Genomic DNA, 22,203 nt, shown 5'->3' with positions numbered 1-22,203 from the left:
TTCCTCCCACGCCCTTTCCCTCTATGACAGTTGAGTTTGGAGCCCCTTGGACTACAGGAAATACAACCCTCGTGATGTTGTTGAGAGGAGGAGAGCCTGCGGTTATTGAAGACTGTCTGAAAATACGTCTACATTTCAACTCTCTTGCCCCTTATGCCCCTGTGGGAAGCTAAGAGACCGCCCATGGATTATACCCCGCCCTCAAACTCAAACAGAACCAAACTTCAAAGACTTCGTTCGCTTAAGCCCGCCCTCTCGCTCCCGAATGGCTTCACAAAGGATTTGCCGACGTTCGGGAATTCCGCCTCCAGTTTCCTTTTTAGTGCCACTCGTGCGCTGGCATCAGTCCAAAGTCCCACCCATCTCGGTTAATTTGACAACACAAAGGACTTCACGGAACTTGGAGGCTCCTCCCACTATTCCAAATAAGGCTTGTCTCTCCATCTACGGTAAACAATCGGCTGGAGTGTCCTTTTCTCTTCCTTATCCCGTTTATATGATCGGAGAGGAACTGCGCTGCGAGTTAAAGCGGTGCGATCATGGCGGAGCGAGTCCAGCAGCCCCCGGCCAAGCGGCTCTGCTGCCGGCCAGGCTACAATCCGGCATGCAGGCAGGGGCAGAGGGCTGGAGGAGTTCTGTGCGGCGGTCCGGGGTCCGCTCCAGGTGGGTCGGGAAAGACTCATAACCCCGAATCGCTACTAGACATCGCGGCGCGTAGAGTCGCGGAGAAGTGGCCCTTCCAGAGGGTTGAGGAACGATTCGAAAGGATTCCAGAACCCGTCCAGCGAAGGATCGTGTACTGGTCGTTCCCGAGAAGCGAAAAGGAGATCTGCATGTATTCCTCTTTCAACGCGGGGGGAGAGGAGAGTGGGACTAGCGGGGACAACAATGACGAGACCCAGCTGCCTTTCCTACGGGGTGTCACTCTCCTGGAGGGTGGCTGGGTGGACAACGTATTGCAAGTCGGTGAGTAGGCTAGCTTGTGTCAGCAGCCATGCTACGGGGAATTTTTGTCATATTGAGAATAAGCAGATCCTGTCCACATCTTTTGCATTTCTGCAGGGACCAAGAGCAGCTTTGTTTGCGTGCGTGTGAAGCCGTCCTCCTTTTCAATCACTTTTGGGAATATCTCATTTCCAGGGAACGGTTAAATCGCCCCTAGCCACCCAAATTGACAGCTTGGCACTTTGTTCCTATTTTTTTTGTCTTTCCAGCTTTCTGTCCCCCACCAACGGGTAACGAGACAAAAGCCCCCTATATCTTTTCACCGCTGGCTAAATAGCAGATATTTAGAAAGGGTGGGAGGGACGGCGATTTAAAGACACAGTGCTTCTATTTGTGTGCCAAACACCTTTGTGAGATTTAATTCCTTTGCTCTGCTGCGTTCTCTGATATTTTTCTAAACTGGGACTAGATGAAATTGCCCAAGCGGTAGGTTGGGCTGCCAACACACAATCATGTGCTGCATTCCGAATGGGAATATGTCGGAGAGAGAGAGGCTAGGCTTGTAGAAAACAACCCCCCTACTTCCCTCTGCCAGAGCCACAATATTTCACTGCATTCGTCAGTGCAATAGCCTCAGCTGTCACTCCTGCTCCCCGCCCTTGGAAACGGTTCAGGATTTTAATCCCATTACCCTCTCCGGTTCATCTGAATTCTAATGCAATCTGCAAACATGATTTTATGCATGATCTTTCCCCTCCCTCCCTTCCTCCCCTCGCTGCCTCTGAAGAATCTCTGTGTTGAGCTTCAGCTCTTGTTGGCTCGGAGAATGTGTTGTGGTGCACAATGGGAGCCCCAGACCAGCTCCTATCTGGCCTGTTTACCAGATTCCTCGGCATTAGGCTTATTTGTTTCAGCAAGGCAAAGATTTAAAGGGTCTGCCGAATATGAATGCTATCTCTGATTTTGTCCGGCAGTACCAATGAGGGACTTGTGTGTGTGTGTGTGTGTGTGTGTGTATGTGTGAGAGAGCGAGCAAGAGAGAGAGAGAGAGATGGGGAGAGGAAGCGCAGAAAGGGGGTGTGTGTAAAGGAGAGAGAATGTGTGTGTGTGTGTTGTTTGTCACATCCTTACATGTTCCCAGACGGAGAGAATGACAGGCAAGCACACAGCAGGAGGAAAGCCTGTTGTGCTGATTGCAATTTTCGCCCCAGAATTTTTGCAGGGAAACCCGGCTCAGGAAAAGAGTGATAAATAAAAGATGCAATCTTCTCCAGGGGACATGCAGCCTATGGGGGAGGGCTTAAAAGCAGAGCCACATGGGAGAGGGCTGTCAACCACATCACCAGCCACATGTATTGGCCCATCAAACACAGGAGGGTCTGACCTTAAATTGTGTTCGTGGGCCCCTGTGTGTGCGCGTGCGTGTGCATAGCGTGTGCGCTTGCGTGTGATGCATGTGCGCGAGCCGTCTGCGGGATGCCATTGTGTGTCGATGATGAAAGACAGTGGAGGAATAGCTGAGCCAGAGGTTATCGTGTACGGGGAGAAGCTAATATACTTGAATGGATCTGCTGCTGTACCTCTCCTCCCCCCTCTCTCTCCCTGTCTCCCTCTCTCCCCAAGCAGCTATAAAAGTCTCCATATTTACTCCCCTAAGGCCAACTACCAGCCCCCCAGTCTCCCGTGATTATTTATCTTTTTCTGAAAGACATTAATCACACTCCTTTTTTTCCCCCCTCCGTACATCAATGCTGGGACTAAGGGATTGAGCGAGCGGAGGGGGGGGGGGGTGTTACGGTGTGAGAGAATGGGGGGGATGGGGTGATGGGTAGGAAAAGAGAAGAGAGATAAGGAGAGGGGAACAGACAATGATTGAAAGAGAGAGGGATGGAAGAAGAAGAGATGGAGGGATGGATCCGTCGCTCTCCAAAGTGTTCAGCTCTTGGAACGCTGTGGCTCCAGATATTCAAACGCGAGGAAAATCTTGAGCAGATATTGAACAGCACTAAGCTCTTTAAACAGTGACTGATAAGGCACGCCATTACAGTTACACATTCGTTTGACAAGTACACTGACCCATTCGTTAGGCTTTGCAGTAGTCTACGCTCTTGTGCCATAACAGCTGTGTTTTCCCAAATTGTATTCCTCGCCATATCAACACTGAATGCTTCATTAAATGGAGCAAAAATAGTTGTGAACACTGGACCCAGTATGTGCAGTTTCTATGACAACTCTGGATCTCACCAACCTGGAAGGGATGGCATCGGAACATGGATGAACACATCCCGAACATGACTCCCCTGTCGCTACATCCCTCACTTCTCATCTGGGTCAGGTATATGTCCCTCTCTCCTTGTCTGTCTCCGATACCGGTTCCTCACCCCTCTTTCTTTTTGTCCTCGACCCCTCACCCCCCCCTCCACCTGCCCATGAGGCACAGTGCCTGGGGCTTACCCCTCTCCCTGATCCTGTTACTATAACCCTGCATCCCCCTGGAGGGTCACACTGACGCCTGGCATATGTCACTCCCTCTGACGTGATTAGCTTTATCCTTGCCTGGCTATAGCTAGCATCCATGCTAACCAATGTTAGCCGAGCCTTGAAACGAAGGGTTGTGGCTTTGTGCTTAGATTGTTGTGGAGGGTGTGTGGGAGATGAGGGGGAGAGTGTAATGGGTCTGCGAGACTCTGTCTCACGGAGAATGGAGAATGCAGAACCGGAGGCCTATTCCGGTGGGTTTTCCATGGGCTTAGCTGATAGGCTAGCCCATATTTTGCCCTGCCCAAAATACCAGTGAATGTATGTGGGTGTTGCACCCGTTAGAGTGTGAATGTCATTTTCATTTGGTCTACCTATTTTGGTGACGTGTGTGTGTGTCCGCTAAAGTCTCACAGTGCGAGTCTCAATGTCTTTAAGACCAGCTAGTGATGAGTGTGTAAGTACCCGTGCCAGTTTGCATTTCATCCCACTTTCCCTCTTTATGTCTACTATAAATCACAGTTATATATTAGCAGCCCTGAGCTGAATGTCGGGCCCTCTGTCACAAGCACAGCAAGGGGCAAATCACCAAGAGGGAGGGAGTTAGGGAGAGAGAGAATGAGAGGGAGGGGGGGATTGCCTCATTAGCAGGGGATAAAACGACCGAGTGACCTCTTCCACTCATTCCAACAGGGTAAAGGTGTGTGTCTGTAGGTGCTCAAGCGAGATCAGAAAAGTTGCCTTTGTGTGAGAGAACGTCTCTATGTGCCTTTAGAGTCAACATAGAGAAGGGGCATGTCTTTATGGGAATGTTCACCATATGCACACACACACACACGGTTTCCGTGCTTCCAAGCGTTAACAAAAGCCACCTTAAGAATTCACCGGGCCTTTCAGGGGCCTACTTTGACATTTCAAGCATTTTGTCCACAGAAGTGCAGAATGTAAGATCTGGAACTTAAATCTTGCATGAGCATGTTGTCTTTGAGGCTCTTGGTGACTGAGTTTGCTTTCAGTGGGTTGAACAAATTTAGAGTAGGCCACTTTCTGTTTCTCTGTTTTAGTTTAGATCTTATGTTAGCCGAGCTTCTTCATTCCTATATCTGAACCCAGTGTCTTTTAATAAAGCAAAAATGAATTCTACATTTCAGTCTGTTTCTCCCAGCTAGTAAAAGATCTCAGCCGTCTAAGTGTAATCCTCGAGATATCTTTATGAGAACATTCTTTGTACTAATGTCTGATAAAAACCAGTCCATTTGATTATAGTTCAGACCTTTCTGTCCTTGTGCTGTAGGGGAAAAGTAGCGTTTGTTATTTTTGCCTTGGCCCAGTAACCTGGTTAAGTGGTTAGCTGATAGAATAGAGACTCGAGACAAGTCCTTATGGAGCTGGACGAGCACAGGCACGGACTCTGAGCGGAGATCTGAGATGGTCCCCTGGTGGCCCGGGTCAAGCTGAGGAGGAGGAGGGAGGCTGATCCTGGATTGCTATCTCAGAGCGACCTCTCCTATCAGGAGCTGGAGTCCTGCGCCACGTGACTGACCCTGGGATCTCATCGTCATGGAAACATGGCTGAGCCCGAGCTAGTGTAAACAGCTGACTTTCCAAAAGGGAGAAGAGCGGGCACCTTATCCAAGCGCAGAGAATGTGTTTAGGGATAATGTGAGTGTGTGTGTGTGTTCAAAGCCTATGCCATCCACTCTTTAGACAGTTGAGTGGATGTAAGATAGGATGGTATTCAGTTGCTTTGTAATGGAAACACATTATCTTTGTGTGTGTGTGTGTTGTATGTGTGTGGGTGTGTGTGTTGTATGTGTGTGGGTGTGTGTGTGTTTTGTGTGTGTGTGGGTGTGTGTGTGTGTTGTATGTGTGTGGGTGTGCGCAAGTGTTTTGCTCTGTGTTTGTCCCAGTCCCTTACTTAGAGACAATGGGCTTCACAGTGTCGGCTTCACATTCATTGTGGCTCTGCTCCTCGATTCTTTCTTTCCTTTCCCACTCCTCTCTACACGCTCCTACCCAGAGAACGGGGGGAGGGAAGGATGGAGGATTGGGGGTGTGGGGTAGGGCACAGGCCATCACACTAAATCCACCCATGACAAGGCACCATTAAAAGTCTTCTTTTTTTTCTCCCAGTTTCATATCATGACTTTTATTAGCAGCGTCCTCATTCTTCGATTTGGCCATAATAACACCAGGGAATGCCACACTCAGCTCTCCCTCTGTCTCCCTCCTCCCCTCTTTCTCTTTAATGAATTTCTCTTTGCGCCGATGAGCTGCTGAAATAAGCACTACGGAGCCCAGGCCACTGCTGACTGTGGGAGGAAGGGGATCCAAGTGCGTGCGCGTGTGCGTATGTGTGCGTGTGTTTGCTCGGACGTGCGGGCGCGCGCCTGTGCGTGACACGCATGCTTTCGTTATTACCACAGCACAGTGCCTCACTGTGTTCCATGGTCAACAGCTGTCTCTTCCTTCACACACACACACACACAGACACACACACACACACACAGAAGCTTCAGAGTTTTGAAAAAGCCCAAAGGCCGTGTGTGTGGACTGTTGAAGGGGACCTGCTCAGTGCTCACGGTTGCTTCTGATTGAGAGCAAACTTCCCTATCACCCCGCATCAAACAGGGTCAAACAGGGGAGACAAGGAGGCGCCCTCTTGCTCTCAACTCATCCACGACCGGTCTGGTCCACAGTTCACAGTCCTTTCACCTGTTTCTGTGTGCGTGTGTGTGTGTACAGTTGAGGCATGCTAATAATAAGAGGGTGGATGGCATTCCTGTCAATCAGTGTTGTGAAGTGAACATATTTAGTTTCCACTGAACCCATGCACATCTTCAGGTACACACACAATCTTGTCTAATAGCCATGGGGATTGGCGCTTTAGAATAACGATAACAATACAACACGCCTAGATATGTTATTACTGATGCCCCCTACCTCAAAGGTGGTCTAAATCTAACTTGGTCATTTAGCCCCCAAGGATTTCCCATGGGCCGAAGGTTATACACATACAGTATAAATACTGTCTTCAGCCTGGCCATTGCTATGAACCGACAATTGAATCACATCCACCCTTCGGCTGTCCAATGAGCAACCAAGCCATTGGTTCACCTGTGTGTATCTGGGAGCAAGACAGAGAGACGTTTTGGAGTCAGAACCCCGTCGTTTCAGCGATGAGCGACGATAAGATGAATACCCGTTGTTTCCCAGACGCCCAGGTAGTCCTAAAATCCCATCCGGTCTAGAAGAGCGTCAGACCTGCGGCTGAGAGAAAACATTGCGTTGGAACAAGTGGCCCGTCCTCTTCTTGCTAGGGGGGGGGGGGGGGGGGGGGGGGTGCTGCTGGTATGCCGAGGTCCTTGAGTGTGTGGGGTGCCTCCGGGCCTGCCTGCCTGCCTGAGAGAATGCCACGGCTGTGCACGGGTATGTGAGCCATGCACTCACCTCTGCGTGGAGAGGCAGGCGAGTGGAGCTCGGATGCCTCTCCGGGCACGAGAGACACGGGGAGAAGAGGGGGAGGACGACAAGGAGAGGAGGAGGAGAGCTTTTAGCATGCAATGGAATTCAGTTTGGCCCTCTGAAGAGTTCTCCACAGAAGAGCTTCTTTATGCTAGCCGCTCTCTCCTCTTTGCACTCTCTTTCTCTTCCACACCCCCCCCCCTCCCCAACTGCCTTCCTATCTCTCTTTTTCTGCTCTCACGCTCTCTCTTTCTCTCTCCACTCCCTTTCTTGTCCTTTCTCTATGTTCCCACTTCCCTCCCAAGCAGAGCAATAGAAACCCATATCTTATTTACTCTCGCCTATCTGGATACAGCATGTTTCCCAGCTACTTCCTGTGTCTGCAGCCGTCCCACAGGAAGTCCCTGTGAGCCAGACCTGATGCTCCACACCGCTGCTCTGTTTCCACTTTTAGAACCGTGCTCTCTCCCAGTGTGCTCCAGATAGATGTACGACCAATAGAACAGATTGAACAGAACAAAACAAACAGACGTTAACTGAACTTACAGGGACCAGCTCGTGGTGCTCGTGGTCTAGCTGGTTGCCAGTTCTTCTAGTTAAACAGACAGAATGTGTGATCCTCTAGTATGTTTCCCAATTTGTACTCAAGTAACAATTAGCGTAATAACAGTCAGATAGCAACTATTACATTTATCTGACTATTACCCGTTAGTCGTGTGAGAGCAGTCGCTAGCTAACATTAACTGCTGAAAGACAGACTCAATAGCTCGGTAGCTAACGCTATTTTCATGGTAAATCCATGTATGCAGTAGCTAGTTTCGGAGTCTTGTTGCTGTGTCTTCAACTAACGCTAGTTGCAGTGCCTGTGGGTCGAACGCTAGCCTATATATTTATATTCATTTGTCGTATTTATACATTTATATTGTCACGAACAGTCAACACTGCACATCCTTGGTGCCTCTGCCATACACCTGCCTCAGCATCATACAGTGCCCGGGTGGCGAGATAATGGAGTCACACACACACAGAATCCCCACCCAAACTTGAGAGTTTCCACTGGAATTTACACGCATCAAGCCAAACGTGATTTTGAAAAAGTACCTTTACAGCGTGCTGGGAAGTGCAGTGCCCACTGTGTTTGCTTAGTGCAGCTCAATACACACGTTTATATATTCAATTTATTTACAAACTGCTCATCCAAACAACTTCACACACGACACTGCACGTCCTTGGGTCCGAAGCGATACACAGACCGATTTTCTACTTCCAACAATATCCAGTTCTCAAGATAATCAAGATACACACAGACGCACACACAGAGATTGCTGGAATTCCAGTTAGATGTACACCACTAGAATGTAGGCCCATTTAGTGATCTACCGTAAATATCAGGCTGCTAACATAAATGGTTGGGTCTGTTCTAGAAAGTGGGTTTCTATAGTGTCCTGATGTTCCCTCCCCCTTCTGATGTCCCTCCCCTTTCTACCCCCCACCCTCCCCAGGTGGCAAGGTTCACTTATGCACACACACGTGCGCGCGCACACACACACACACACACACACACCATCCTCCCAGCGACAGCCAGTGGCCCAGGGAGACATGGGTAATGGCATACTCTCTCTGATGTACAGTCAGACTCTATTGGAGTGGATGGCCGACACACGCCTAAAATAACAAAAGAGGGAGAGGAGGGAAGGAGGCGGAGCGAGGGAGGGGACCGATCGATAGAGCAGGGACACATCTTCTAATAAAGATTCATTCCTTTTTCCCTCCCTCCATCCTAGCTGGCAGGGAGGGGGAGGAGAGAATGTGATTAGTGGACTGGTTTTCCTAGGTTGCCCCTGATCTGCTGTGTGCTTTCTATGCTTGTGTATCTGCGCACTAGAATCTACACATGTATCTTTATGTTTATATTTATTAGTATAATTAGTATTTTATTAGCATTCTATAATAGATATACAGTAAACACAGGATTCACACTTGATACCGTGTGCATAATAAATGTATATCCAGTGTGTATGTGTGTCTATGTCTGTGTGTGCATGTCTCCTCCAGTGAGTAGAGGATAAAAGCAGTCTCCATTGTCCTGCAGGCAGGCAGGCAGCAGCTGTGTGTCTCGCTCTGTTTCTGTCAGCTAATATTTAGTTAATCTCTGGTCTGGGACCTGTGGGACTGGCTATGGCTCCTGGTGCTCCATCCATCTCCCCCTGATCTATATTCCACACCTTCTACCCTCGGCCATCAGCCCACCGAGAGGGGACGAGAGGGGGGATGGAGGAAGGAAGGGAAAAGATGAGCCCTCGCGCCGATGGAAGGAGGGAGGAGGGGACGAGGAGATTAAGACAGGAAGGAATGAAAAAGAGAGAAGACTCCCATCTGGGGAAGAGAGGAGGAGGGATGGGAAGGAGAGGAGAGGAGAGGAGGAGGAGAGGGACTGAACCCACACATAGGGGTTGGAACTGGGGGCTGGAGAGGGAGGAGAGGAGGCTGGTCTACCCATTTACCCACACAGTAAGGGGTGGAAGAGGAGGGTTGGTGACGGATTGAAGAAACGGGTAGAGGATGACAGAGTGATAGAATGAGGGTTGAAGGAGAGATGGGAAAGAGGAGGAGTAGGACCAAAAATAGAATCATTAGGGGAGGCGCAGGAACGAAGAGATTGTACCAAAGAACACGAGGAATTCGAAGTGTTTGTAGAGGAGAACAAGACCGGAGCGATGGAGAAGAAAAGGGAGAGATGTCAAAGTGTGCGGTGCGCGCATGCCGTTTAAATCCCTCATTGATATGCAGTGTGTCGTTACGAGGACGTCCACCTGCGGCGGGCAGAATTGCTGAGTCACACTGAGGCAGAGACGGATGCTTTTATCCCAGTCAACTGGCTGATCTGAATGGAATCTAATAGCCTGTAAAGTGCTTCTCGACTAGAGGATGCTTGTGGCCCATGGCAGCCTCCGACCCTCACTCTCCCACTCCCAATCTCATTTGGCCACTTTTATAGAAACAAAGCACGTATGAGGCACTTTCGACACTTTCTCCTCTTTCCTCTCCCCCCCCTTGCCCCTTCCCCTCTTCCTCACTTGGAGTTCTGCACTGCTCTACGTGTCCAATGTTCACGCGCGTGTGTGTGCATGTGTGTGTGTGTGTGCGCCCTTGCGCTTGCGTGCAAGGGACACCTGTTTGGAAGCTCACTGTGTTTTGAAGGGTCACGGCTGCAGGTCGTTTGTAATGAATAGCATGACTGTTGCGCAGTCAAGGGGGGCGGCCAAAGAATAATACCGCCGCGATGGATAGTTGAGGAGAGGAGAAGGACGAGGGACGGAGACAGGAAAGAGGGATGAAGAGGGAAACCACGAGAGTGAAAGGGAAGAGCTGTTGCGGACGCGGCGAGCCTCAGCCACCCTCTGTCTGGCTGCTCTCCTCGCTGCTTCTTTTTTTCTCACACGGGAATCTAATGGCTTTTCCACTGTCCAGCTTCCAAACCTCCATTACCACCTTGTCTCCTCCCCGGGTCCTCTCTTCCCCCCCCCCCACCCCCCTTTCTCTCTCCTCCCTCTTTCTCTCCGCTTTCTCTCTTCTTCCACTGTCTCACTTGGGACCCCCCCCCTTCAATTTTACCCCTCCCTCTCCTCTAAGCTTCTCACTTGTCCAACTCTCTCTTTCATTCAAGTCCCTCCCTCCTTCCCTCTCTCCCTCCAGCTGTTGGCCAGGGAAACAGCTGACTAACTCTGGAGGTTGAGGCCCCTGGCCCTGCTACAGCCTCTTCCAGTATCCACCCCCTTCCTTAACCCTCCCTCTTCTGGCCCCCAAGCCTCTGAATACTTGCTCCTTGCCTGCCACATCTCCCCGTCCAAGCCCCAGTCCCATCCCCAGCACAAACCCTGCTTTTCCAGACCCTCCAGTGAAAGTTTGTCTCTGGCCCTCGACCACAGCTCCACCCCCCCAACCCAGAGCCCCTGTAAAGAACCCGCCTCTGGCCTTGCTGTTGCCCCAGCCCTGGCTCTCGGCGTCTGGCTGTAGCCTCTGTTCAGGCTCCTGGTACTGTGGTCTCCTGTAGCCTGGCTCCTAGCCCTGGTCCAGAGCCTTGGCTCCTTCCCAGGCTCTCTCTATATCGCTGGCGTTGTTCTCACCAGTACTGGTCTGGGCTGCTTGTTACTGCACAGAACATTGGCCTAAAACAACTCGAACTAGGTCTTGGCAGTCTCCCTGCAGCCAGCTGAGCCCCTAAACGGGCTGGTTTGGCGGTAGATAAAGAGCTGGTTACCCTCTCTACTCCCTGGCTGTAACTAGTACAGACCGACATTCTTGCATGCAGATACGGGGGACACTCAACACTTGTCGCTGTGTATGCGGCGCCAGTGTGAGAGCGAGACAGGGGACACGGCGCGAGTGGCAGCGGGCAGACAGACCGTCACGTCCCTCTGCAGGCATGGGGCTGGAGTTTGGTCGCCGAGTTTGAGGTTGTTTCTCTCTCCTTTTCTCTCTGATAGCCATTGTAGCGAGTCCAGCACGGTTGTAGTCCACTGACAATGGTGAGTTGAAAGAGCTCCGGAGCCGCAGCACAGCATGACACACGCGCACACGCACACACACAGGAAGATGGGCCAGATCAGACCTTTGGACATCCATGAGGATCAGAACTTTTGACATCCGCCACATGCAGGGCTGCTGCTGCTGCTGCAGTGTTGCCACCTTGCTAATTTGTGGCTAACACCACAGGGCCCGACTGAATGCCTCCCGACCCCCTTTGTTGTTTGCCGCTGAATTTTTTATTTGGCGGGGGGGGGGGGGGGGGGGGTTGTCGAGAAAAAGAGATTTGTCTCGTCTTTTGAGTCGTTCAAAACCGAGCGCTGACAGTCAGAGATGATGAAAGGGAATCCAACTTGTCGTCGACTTCAAAAGACTTCTCCCCTCCGTTTATTAGCAACAACCTCGTGCCCGATATGGATTCTTCAAAATACGCTTCTGGAGGACAAGGGAAGAAATGGAAACAGGGGTTGATGATGATGATAAATAAGAAAGCAACCAAACAGACTGGAAGATGGGAGGGGAGGGGGGAGGAAAGAGGGTGCACAAACGGAGATAGGATGAGTAGGAGGAGCTGGGGTACTCTACTCTTGTTAAGTAGTGTAACTGAATTTGACTGCTTTTCAAAGACATTTGGATCTACACAAAGCTGGAAACATAGATCACACAGATATCTGTTCAGGGGGTAATAAGATGTTCTGGCTGAATGTTGAAGCCAAACAGAAACATTTGAACTTTTTATGCTTGAGGGAGCCAGGTTAAGTTTGAGTTTGTTTATGTGTGTGTGTGTGTGTGTGTGTGTGCGTGTGACATAGTCTTGTCTTAGTCATTTGTATATTTAGCCCTAAATCTGTGTGTTTGTTGTGTGTGTTGGTGTCTGTGTGTGTGTACTGGCCTACAGCAGTAATTAGCTGTATAATGAATGTAAGGAGCTCAGCTGTAGTAAGCTACTTGGTTCTGCTCTCTCAACCTTCTACTTCCCCCTCCCTCTTTCTCCCCACTCTCTCTCTCTCTCTCTCTCTCTGTCTCTCTCTCTCTCTCTCTCTCTCTCCATCTCTTTAATTCTTCCATACTATCTTTACCAGTTTTACTTAAAAAAATGTACACACCTCCAGCTTTTTTACTTTGCTTCTCTCTGTCCTTTCTCTATATACACACTTCTCTTCATCTACAACCCCCCCCCACACACACACACACATACAACCTAGCTCTTTCTGCACTCTCAACCCCCCCCCCCTTCTTCCTCCTCTCCCTGGCTGTCCAGGATGGTACCCCTGACTGCCTTTGACCTAATTTGGGAAAATCTCATTGACCTAATTTGTGGATGGATGCAGTCTTGCCTTCAGAAGGGGGTCTTCACGCAACCCTCCAGTCCCCCATTATGGTTACCATGACACTTAGGTGTACCTATGTCCCTCTACCCCCTCTCCTCTTCCTTAGCTCAGCACCGACACACACACACACCTTTACCACTTATTCACTGTGGAATCAAATTGAGACGATGAGACTTTATTGAAATTGAGACTTTATGGTTAGGATCTTGTTGCATAAACATGTATAGCTTTGGGTGGAGCAGAGCATTTGTTTGATTAGAAAGAGGCTGCACGTCTTCTAATCTTTGCTCCAGTCCAAACCATAAACGATCATAACCTAGGATCCTTTATCATCCAGTGCACCAATAGATCAGGCCAGCTAGACATTAACCATTGATACAGATCTGGGATCTGTATCAATGGTATCATGTATCATGTATCATGAAGCTAACTTGTTGTCCCAGCCAGGTTCATGTGGGTAGTAAACCAGGTAAAGCTTGTACATGGAGCCCTCGTTCAGGTACAGGGAGCAGGATAGAGTCAGTGTCTGCACTGTGGTGGCTGGTGACAGCCACTCTGGGAAGGGAGACTCAGTTTAGCCAGTCAGTCAAGATGCAGATAGGTGTTGTCACGGTAATGTGGGTGTCAACAATGAGGCTAAACTCTTCGAATTGGAGACACGAACCTTAGAATGGAGCAAGCCTCTAACCTGTGTCTCTGTGGCTACTCTGTCTCCAGCCAGTAGCAGCAACGTTTCTCTCAAGGTAGCACTGGATCAGGACATCCTTTTACCAGCCATTTTTGGCGAAATAGGATTCCTCTTCTAAAATGTCCGAAATAGTCGCTCTTCAGTGGGAACTCAAAAGGACTTGGAGAAGCATCCGGACCTGGTCAGAAAGCTCTCTTTTCTTGTGGCTTATCCAACCATGTCCCATTGAAGTCAAGCAGCGGGCGTCTTCTCAATTTGCTGACGCAGGTCTTTGCTATGGGATGTGATGAGAGGTGCTTCGCTGTGCCAGGAGTGCATCAAGCTACCACTCTGTATAGCTGAGCCTTAAGAGAATGGTCTTAACATCAGTGTCAATATTTACAGGAATTGCCTGTAGGCAGGAGAATCGACTAACCACTACAGAAAGTGTTCCAGCCTCTCTCTCACTCACACGCATTCTCTCTGTCTCTCTCTCTCTCTCTCTCTCTCTCTCTCATCCATCTAAACCCTATCCCTGACCCTATTCAGTATCCTGTCGATTAGATATGCCAGGCAGTCATGATGTTTGTCTTTGCTTTTTCTTTGTGTGTGTGTGTGTGTGTGTGAGTGTGTGTGTGTGTGTGTGTGAGTGTGTGTGTGAGTGTGTGTGTGAGTGTGTGTGTGTGTGTGAGTGAGTGAATGAAGCTTTGACACGGGGGGCTCAGCGTCGGTTCAGGCAATGCTGGATGACGCGTGTCAAGTGATATTAAACGTGAGCTCACCCTACTCTTCTCTTACACCCCCCCTCCCACCCTCTCTCTCCCCCCCCCCCCCCCCCCACCCCGCATCGCAGCCCAACGTCTGCTGTGGTTAGTGTGAGGAATGACACTTGTCATCTCTGTTTTGGGGGGGAAAACCGCTGTGGCGGATGTGTTAGCCGTGGGTCAGTGCTGGGCAGAGTGGACAGGTTGGCCTACATAGACCGAGCGCTGGGATTGTTCTGGAAGGTCAGTGTGCGTGCTTCGCAGCAGATGCAACAAGGCAGGCAGTTCTCCGAGAAGGCAGTGGGCGTGCCAGCCCTGGTCTACGTGTAATTAAATGGCAGAGAGACTGAGATCCCCATGTGGCTGGTAAGAAGGGATGTTGATGAGGAAGCTAGTTCGTGGGCTCATTTACTATTGAGTTCCGTAGGTGGGTTATCTCTGCTGCTGCAGCACTGATGTGCGCAGCCTACTTTGTCCTCTGGAAGAGATGATCTTCTAAAGCAGGCTAAAGAGTCCCTGGGTGTGAGGGGAACTGGACCTGAGGGCGTGGGTGAGAGATGTGTGAATATTATAGGAGAGGGTGATAAAGGGAAAGAGCTACGTCGGTCATCCCCACCGGCAACATCCTGTGAACGAACTAGTCGGGAACATGGGGGACCGGTTCCGTCCCAATTTCCTGGTTTTCTCTCCATCTCTCTCTCTCTCTCTTTGTCTCACATCAAGTGTCCTGCATGGGTCGCGGAGGGGGGTGGGGGGGGGGGGTGATCGACGGCGTGGCGAAACAGCTCCTCCCCCGCCCGACTCCAGGAAGCGAGGGGTTAAGTTCGGTGCTCGGGAGGGAGGGCCGCGTTACGCAAACGGCGGCTGGCCCAGGCTGAAAGGGGAAGTGCTGAGCTCAGAGGAACTCTGGCTCACTGCCAAGCCTCCCCGCCTCTCTCTCCCCCCCCCCCCCCCTCTCCCCGCCCCCTCCGCCTCCCCCACACTACAGCTGAGCTCTCCCCATGCTTCCCCCATGCTTCCAGGCGTGGTGTTTGTGTGTGCGTGCGCGTGTGTGCATGTGTGTGTGCGCGGAGGTGCCCGGAATGCAGCTTCCCCCCTTTAGTCGGGGCGGTGTGTGTGTGTGTGTGTGTGTGTGGACACGCACGAGTGTGTATGTGTGTCTGGAACGGTGCCTCTCCTTGTCTGGTGTGTGACGTCAGTACACACAGCAGGTCAGCTTAGGGCCATGCAGCGCTGTGTGTGTGTATGTGTGTGTCAGGGGAAGGGGTAGGAGGAGAGTAACATTCATTGGAGAGAGCAGGGGAGAGAAGCGGAGGGGTTGTGTTTGTGGGAGGCTGACTAAGGGAGTCAGCAAAGCTAGCATGTCTGTGCGCATGCTTGCATCGTGAGTGTAAGTCTGCGGATGGGGTGTGTGTACGTGTGTGTGTGTGTGTTGGTACCCGTGTGTAATGTAGTGAGTTTGGTGGCTTTCCAAATTAGTTGGGAGGGGCAAGGGAAGGTTAGCTATTTCCTGTTTTAGACTAGTGGGCTAAAATACAACAACGCTTCCTTTTTTAAGCACAAATGCACAACACACACGGTCATGCTTTGCTTTGTTCTTTTGTTACATAATGTCCTTCCATTTTGTTTTTTGCTATCAAAGCGACGTTACAATATTTCCTCCTCGTGATTCTTCTTAATCTTGTGGGGCAGTGTCAGGTGTCATATGATCTACCCTCCAGCCTCTCTCACCCTCCATTCTGGTATACACACACACACTCACACACACACACACACACACACACTTCCCCCATTGTAACATGGTCGAATACAATCTCCAACCTGGTGGAACAGACAATGGCTTTTCAATGATTCCTATTCCATGATACTGTGGGCCTCTAGGAACAGCAGATGTTAATGACACACGATCATCTCCATCCATGCTCAATCTCGTTTCAGCTAACGAACCCTGCTTGATGTGTTCTGTATACATGCCTTGGCCTAGCCCTGGAGAGATGAGGATGTTTATATGTAGGACTTCCCCTTTAGTATAAGATGGGATGGACAATCTTGTTTTGAAACTTACTGTGCTTACTAACTACAGGGCTTTCTAGCTAGTGAAAGACACTGCAGTCCAAATCATTCAACATAGTCGTCTCCTGGCCGAGGCTCTCTCTCTTATTTCTTATTCTGTTTCTTTCTTTCTTTCACTCTGTCTGTCCACCTGTCTCTCTCTTTCTCTCTACTTTAAGTTTCTCTTTCGTTACCTATCTCTCTCTTTTTCTGTCTTTGTCAATCTCTATTGATCTCTCTCTCTGTCTATGTCTCTCTCTGTCTATCTCTGTCTTTGTCTCTCTGTGTCTCTCTCTCTGTCTCTTACTCTGTGCTAGCCAGCCAGACAGGCATACTAATGCTGAGCAGGGCCCTGACAATCCAATCCAACAAAATTAGAATCCATTTTGTAAGTGATAGTTTTGAAATTGTAAGTCCTTCCTGACATATCGCGTGGCAAACTAAGTGGCGGCTTCAGACCTGCAGTCAACTGTCACCACAGCAAGCAAAGGATGACACCTTCGATCACACATCAGTCTGACGCTCTCTCGCTCTCGCTCTCTCTCGCTCTCGCTCTCTCTCTCTCTCTCTCTCTCTCTTGCTATTTCTCTCTCTCACTCTCTCTCTCTCTCTCTCTCTCTCTCTCTCTCTCTCTCTATGATTAATGTGCAGATATGCTGTCAAGTTCTAAAGTAGACGTAATACAATTGATATAGACTATATCTATAGAATGTCCAAAAACACTAATTGACACTGTTAAGAGTGGTAGTGTTCTAGTGTGTGCATATGTTGTGCACATGTGAATGTAAATATATGCAAGTGTGTGTGTGTGTGTTCGTGTGTGATGAAAAAGCACCTGCAGTGGACAAGGCCTTTGTTCTCTTCGAAGGTTCATGGAACAAACATGGCCGCCCTGGGCGCTCAGCTGTGTCGTTCATGTCTCCCCACACCTTGCAGACACGCACGCACACACACACTAGCAAAAACATGCAAACAGGCGTGAGCGCACGCCGAGAGCAAGACCTCCCACAGAGATGGATTGATCTTTGTTTACGGTCACTCCATGGGGCTATAGGACCACACACACGGATTTACTCTCTTCTCTCTCTCTCTCTCTCTCTCTCTCTCTCACACACACACACACACACACACACACACACACACACACACACACACACACAGCATGTACAGTTAATGTCAGCCAAGGTGTTACAATACACACAACTTCTCCTAGTCCATGCTCTGCTCTATACTGCCCAGCAGTGGCATTCCTCACACTTGAGATTCCACTCAGTTCTCCTTTCAGGGGCCTCTGAGTTCGGCCGGATGGAATTCCATCCTATTAACGTGCTGCGTAGATATCACTGGATCCCTCCACCTACCATAGGATCCTGTTCTGTGAGAGCAGGGCCCCAGGCCCCCCGGCGCACATACACCGGCTCTGAACTGGAGCTCTGTGTGGTCATTTGATTAGCACTCAAAGCTAAAGTGGAGAACAACAACAGCAGTCGATGGGGCCCCACCTTCTCCACCCCTCTCTTTCTCTTCTATCTCTTTATCTCCCTCTCTCTTCCTGTTTCTCTCTTTCTCTATATCTCTTTTCCTCCAGCTCCCCCCCCTCCTCCTCTTCTCTCTCGCTCTTCCCCCTCCCTCTCCTTTTCTCTCTCTCTCTCTCTCTCTCTCTCTCTCTCTCTCTCTCTCCCCCCCCCCCCTCTCTCCTGGTTGGTCTGAACCGTGTGGTGCCATATTAGATTTAGGGGACAGTCACTCATGAACCAATTCAGCAAATAAAGTTAATGACCTTCTCACTGCTGCTCCACCAGAAATGTCTCCATTGACTTGGAATCTTAATTTGATCGGGGAAATATATGTATGATGCTCAATCTAATTTGCCCTAGTGGTAGCACACACTGAGAGCTATTTGTGCTTAGGCAAGCAACGTCCAGCCTCCACCCATAGCCCCTTCAAGTGGGTAGGGAGAGACTACAGCTAAACCCTACTTTATGGGACCTATATAAACGCTGCATTCCTGAGTCTGTGGGACTGCCTGTGGCTTCTCCTCCTTCTCCTGAAATAAGAGCATGATTTTGGTATTTTGGGGGGCCCCCTTGTTTTGGTACCGGCAACACAAGTGACTGTAGCTGGTCAAGAGAAGGCTTGCCGGCTTATCGGCACTTATATGACTCAAAAGTGGAGGGAGAGAGGGAGCGGGCTATTTGGGAGGCGTCGGGTGCTTTGATGTGTCCTCCTCCCAGCACTAAGTGTGTGGGTGGTCCCGGGGCCTTGATGGGTTCACACACATGCACACTTCATACACTCTCTCTTTCTTTCTTTTTCCCTTCTCCCCCCCCCCCCCCTTTGCAAAAATGCGCAAGATTTTTCTTCTTCTCGTCTATTCTACTAGCTCTCAGGTTGCGCCTCGAGCCAAGTGTGATTTCACCAGGCTGGTCATGAGGGGTTTCTAGGGCAACCTCACTGAAGCCTTGTTGCTAAAAATGGCCGCCACGCTTCCTTTGAAAGCGTGCCCTGGCCTCTTTGACGGTCAGAGAAGCAGCCCCTAAGCCCTGGGTTGGAAGGGGTCCGGGGGGGGGGGGGGGGGGGGGGGTGAGGGGTGAGGGGGGTGCGAAGGCTCTAATAGATAGCACGTGAGAAGTCCAAGGTTTCATGGCGAACCAGTAGTCATGGGAGCAGGAGAGAGATAGTGAGAGGGGCGTGTGTGTTTGTTTGTTTGTGTATGCATGCGCGCGTGCTTGTCTGGGTGTGTCATCATAAAAAGTAATATCCCTTTGCTCAGCGCTCGGCTAAATTAAAAGGGCATTTTTTGGCGTTGGGGGGAGTTTTCAGTGCCCAGATTCTTGGACAGGAGAGAGGCAAAACTCATTACCCACCCATCTGTCAGAGAGGGAGAGAATGCCGAACAGGGGGTGCATGGAGGGGGATGGAGCGATGAAACGGTAGGGAAATGTAGGGAGTTTCCATCAGACATGACTTCAAGGCAAACCTGTTATTTTTCAGAAGAAAGAGAAATTGACCATGGAAGTATATGATGTGACTTCTCAGTCATAGAACAGACTGTTAACATTTGGACTTTTACATCTAGCCATACGAATTCTAATGCTGATATATTGATATATGTTGATATATACGTGTATGGTGTTTACCAGGTGACAAGTGCATTTCTAGCCACTTATGTTTTCATCTTGATGTTTTGGATGTTCTGAGTTGCTCCCCTCCCCCTTTTCTGGGGTTGTGGTGTCACTCCGGAAATTCAGGAGTTTTCGACTGCATCCTGAACTACCTCTGGGGCCATAATCTCACACACACACACACACACACACACACACACACACACACACACACACACACACACACACACACACACACACACACACACACACACACACACACACACTCATGACAGGTTGGGGTTTGCACTCACAGTGTAGGGACACAGTTCGGTCTGTGACCCTTTGCCAGATCAAGGTGTAACTCTCAAACAGTGTGTGGTGTAAAAAGGCTCTCAGCCCCCCACACACACACACACACACACATCCTCCACCCCCCATGTCACATCCCAACGCATGGACCGCATGTCGAGCAGAAGCGGCCCTCTTTGATATCCATGTTAATACAGACCTGCTATCAGAGCGAACGTGCTCCTTTGATAACCGTATTTATAGATGGATGTCCTCCCTGGGCCAACGTGCCTTATCCTCTCTCCTGAGCGCATAAATGAATTCATAACGCTCTCCATCTCCCTGGCCCCTCCCCTGCTATTAATAAATGCATGATCTCATGCTGTGTATGTGTGTGTGTGCGTTTCATATGCTCTTTCATTTGCCAGTCCGTGTGTGTGTGTGTTTTAGGCCGGCGCTCAGCGCCCCACCCCTGCTCATGCATATTCATTCTCGCATAATGACCTCTGTCTCATGGTGTGGCGAGGAATAGATCAAATGCTATTCAAATGAAAAGGCTCCATTATTGATACACACACACACACATGCGCGTGCACACACACACACCTTCTCTCGCACACGGAGACACGTCAGGGTAATGGTGGAGCTCGTTCGCTCGTTCGCTCTCTCTCTCCCCTTTTTCTCTGTGATGTTACACAGAGTCTGCTACCCTCATCTAACCTCTTATCTCTCTATCAAACCGATTCTAACTCGTAGTCGGGGTGGAGTCTTTGTGATATTCCCTTTTCAAAGGCTTGCTGTGATGGAATTACAGCCGTGTAATTCGCTAGGTAGCTAGCTCAAACATTTAACTCAATATAGGTCAATTAGCTAATTCAATTCGATCTCTCTCCCGCTTAGTCAATCTCTGTACAGTAAAACTGTGTCTAAAATATGCGGTCTTCATAATAGTCTGTGCGTCAGAGTGTCTATTAACCCCTCTCTTTTTGCCTCTCTCTCTCTCTCTACCTCTCTCTCGCTCTCTCTCTCTCTCTCTCTCTCTCTCTCTCTCTCTCTCTCTCTCTCTCTCTCTCTCTCTCTCTCTACCTCTCTATCTTTCTCTTTTCTCTCTCTCTCTACCTCTCTCACTCACTCTACCTCTCTCTCTCTCTCTCCCCCTTGTCGTTCCTTCCTCCTCAGGGTTCCACCTGAGCGGCACGGTAACCGACCCGGCCACGGCCGCCCAGCCCGAGCAGGTGTGCAGCGTGAGCGTGAGCTTCGACCGCTGCAAGATCACCGCGGTGACCTGCACCTGCGGCAACAAGGACATCTTCTACTGCGCCCACGTGGTGGCGCTGTCCCTGTACCGCGTACGGAAGCCCGAGCAGGTCAAGCTGCACCTGCCCATCTCGGAGACGCTGTTCCAGATGAGTAGGGACCAGCTGCAGAAGTTTGTCCAGTACCTCATCTCCGTCCACCACACGGAGGTGCTGCCCACCGCCCAGAAACTGGCCGACGAGATCCTGTCGCAGAACTCTGAGATCAACCAGGTTCACGGTAAGAGGGTGCGGGGTGTGTTTGTGTGCTTTACTTACAGCTTTTGAACATGCGGTGTCTCTGTGTGTGTGTGTGTGTGTGTGAGACATTGATTTTGTGATTGAGGCAGGGGCTGGGCAGATCGATGCAGCTCATTAGGGTGATCCTGCCTTGAACAGAGAGACGGTGTCCTCCAATCTACACTATGGACCTGTTATTTACCTCTGGGAAGGTGGGGTGAGGGTGAAGGACAGAGAGAGGAGGGGGAAGACACTGACACGGTCTGGAAAAGGTTTATGTTGACTGTCTAGTAAAATACAGTGTGTGTGTGTTTGTGTACCTGTGTGTGTGTGTGTGTGTGTGTGTGTGTGTGTGTGTGTGTGTGTGTGTGTGTGTGTAGGGGCCCCGGACCCCACGGCAGGGGCCAGTGTGGATGACGAGAACTGCTGGCACCTAGACGAGGAGCAGGTCCAGGAGCAGGTGAAGCTTTTCCTCTCCCAGGGAGGATACCACGGCTCTGGGAAACAGCTCAACCTGCTGTTCAGCAAGGTAGCACGCACACACACGCACGCACACACTCACACGCGCAACCCTCACGTACAGGAAACCTCCACACACACACAATCACACACACAACCTCATTAACATAAATCCTGGACAACCCTCCTTTCTTCAACCCCTTATACAAGTCGTTTTTCGGTCATTTTAAGGAACTCTCGATCTATCAACCGTGTCAGAGCACAGATGAAGTGGCAGATTTGTGTTTGGTTTTCTATTCCAGACTCAAAGCCTATGATTGGCTGTTGAAAAGGGGTATAACTGTAATGTGTTGTCACTGCTGCATAAAGACTGCTTGCTCTGGCCATTAACCAGGGTCTTTAATGTGCTCCTACATTATGCTCTTTGATGACCACACACACACACGCAGATTACACTCTTCACGATCAAGCGTAGTGAGGATGAAAGCCTAATGCGCCTGTTACATTCCATTTAGAAATGCCTGCGTATGTGTTTTGTATATATTTCTGTGTGTCTGACTGACCGACTGACGTGTGTGTGTGTGT

The 22,203-nt window shown here is 50.0% G+C and overlaps 1 protein-coding gene across 1 annotated transcript in view; it reads left to right on the top strand.

Moving 5' to 3' along the window:
* Positions 1–539: 539 nt before the first annotated feature.
* LOC136937861 (zinc finger SWIM domain-containing protein 6-like) overlaps positions 540–22,203 on the top strand; it is a 34,289-nt gene continuing 12,625 nt past the window's right edge. The window contains exons 1-3 of the mRNA XM_067230977.1: positions 540–966; positions 20,804–21,160; positions 21,540–21,688. Coding sequence (XP_067087078.1) covers positions 540–966; positions 20,804–21,160; positions 21,540–21,688 — 933 coding nt within the window. The remainder of the gene's footprint in view (positions 967–20,803; positions 21,161–21,539; positions 21,689–22,203) is intronic.

This window comes from Osmerus mordax, chromosome 28 (genome assembly GCF_038355195.1).
Source record: "Osmerus mordax isolate fOsmMor3 chromosome 28, fOsmMor3.pri, whole genome shotgun sequence".
NCBI classification, from domain to species: domain Eukaryota; kingdom Metazoa; phylum Chordata; class Actinopteri; order Osmeriformes; family Osmeridae; genus Osmerus; species Osmerus mordax.
The sequence above is the reverse complement of the archived record's forward strand: the minus strand, read 5'-3'. Positions and strand labels throughout refer to the sequence as shown.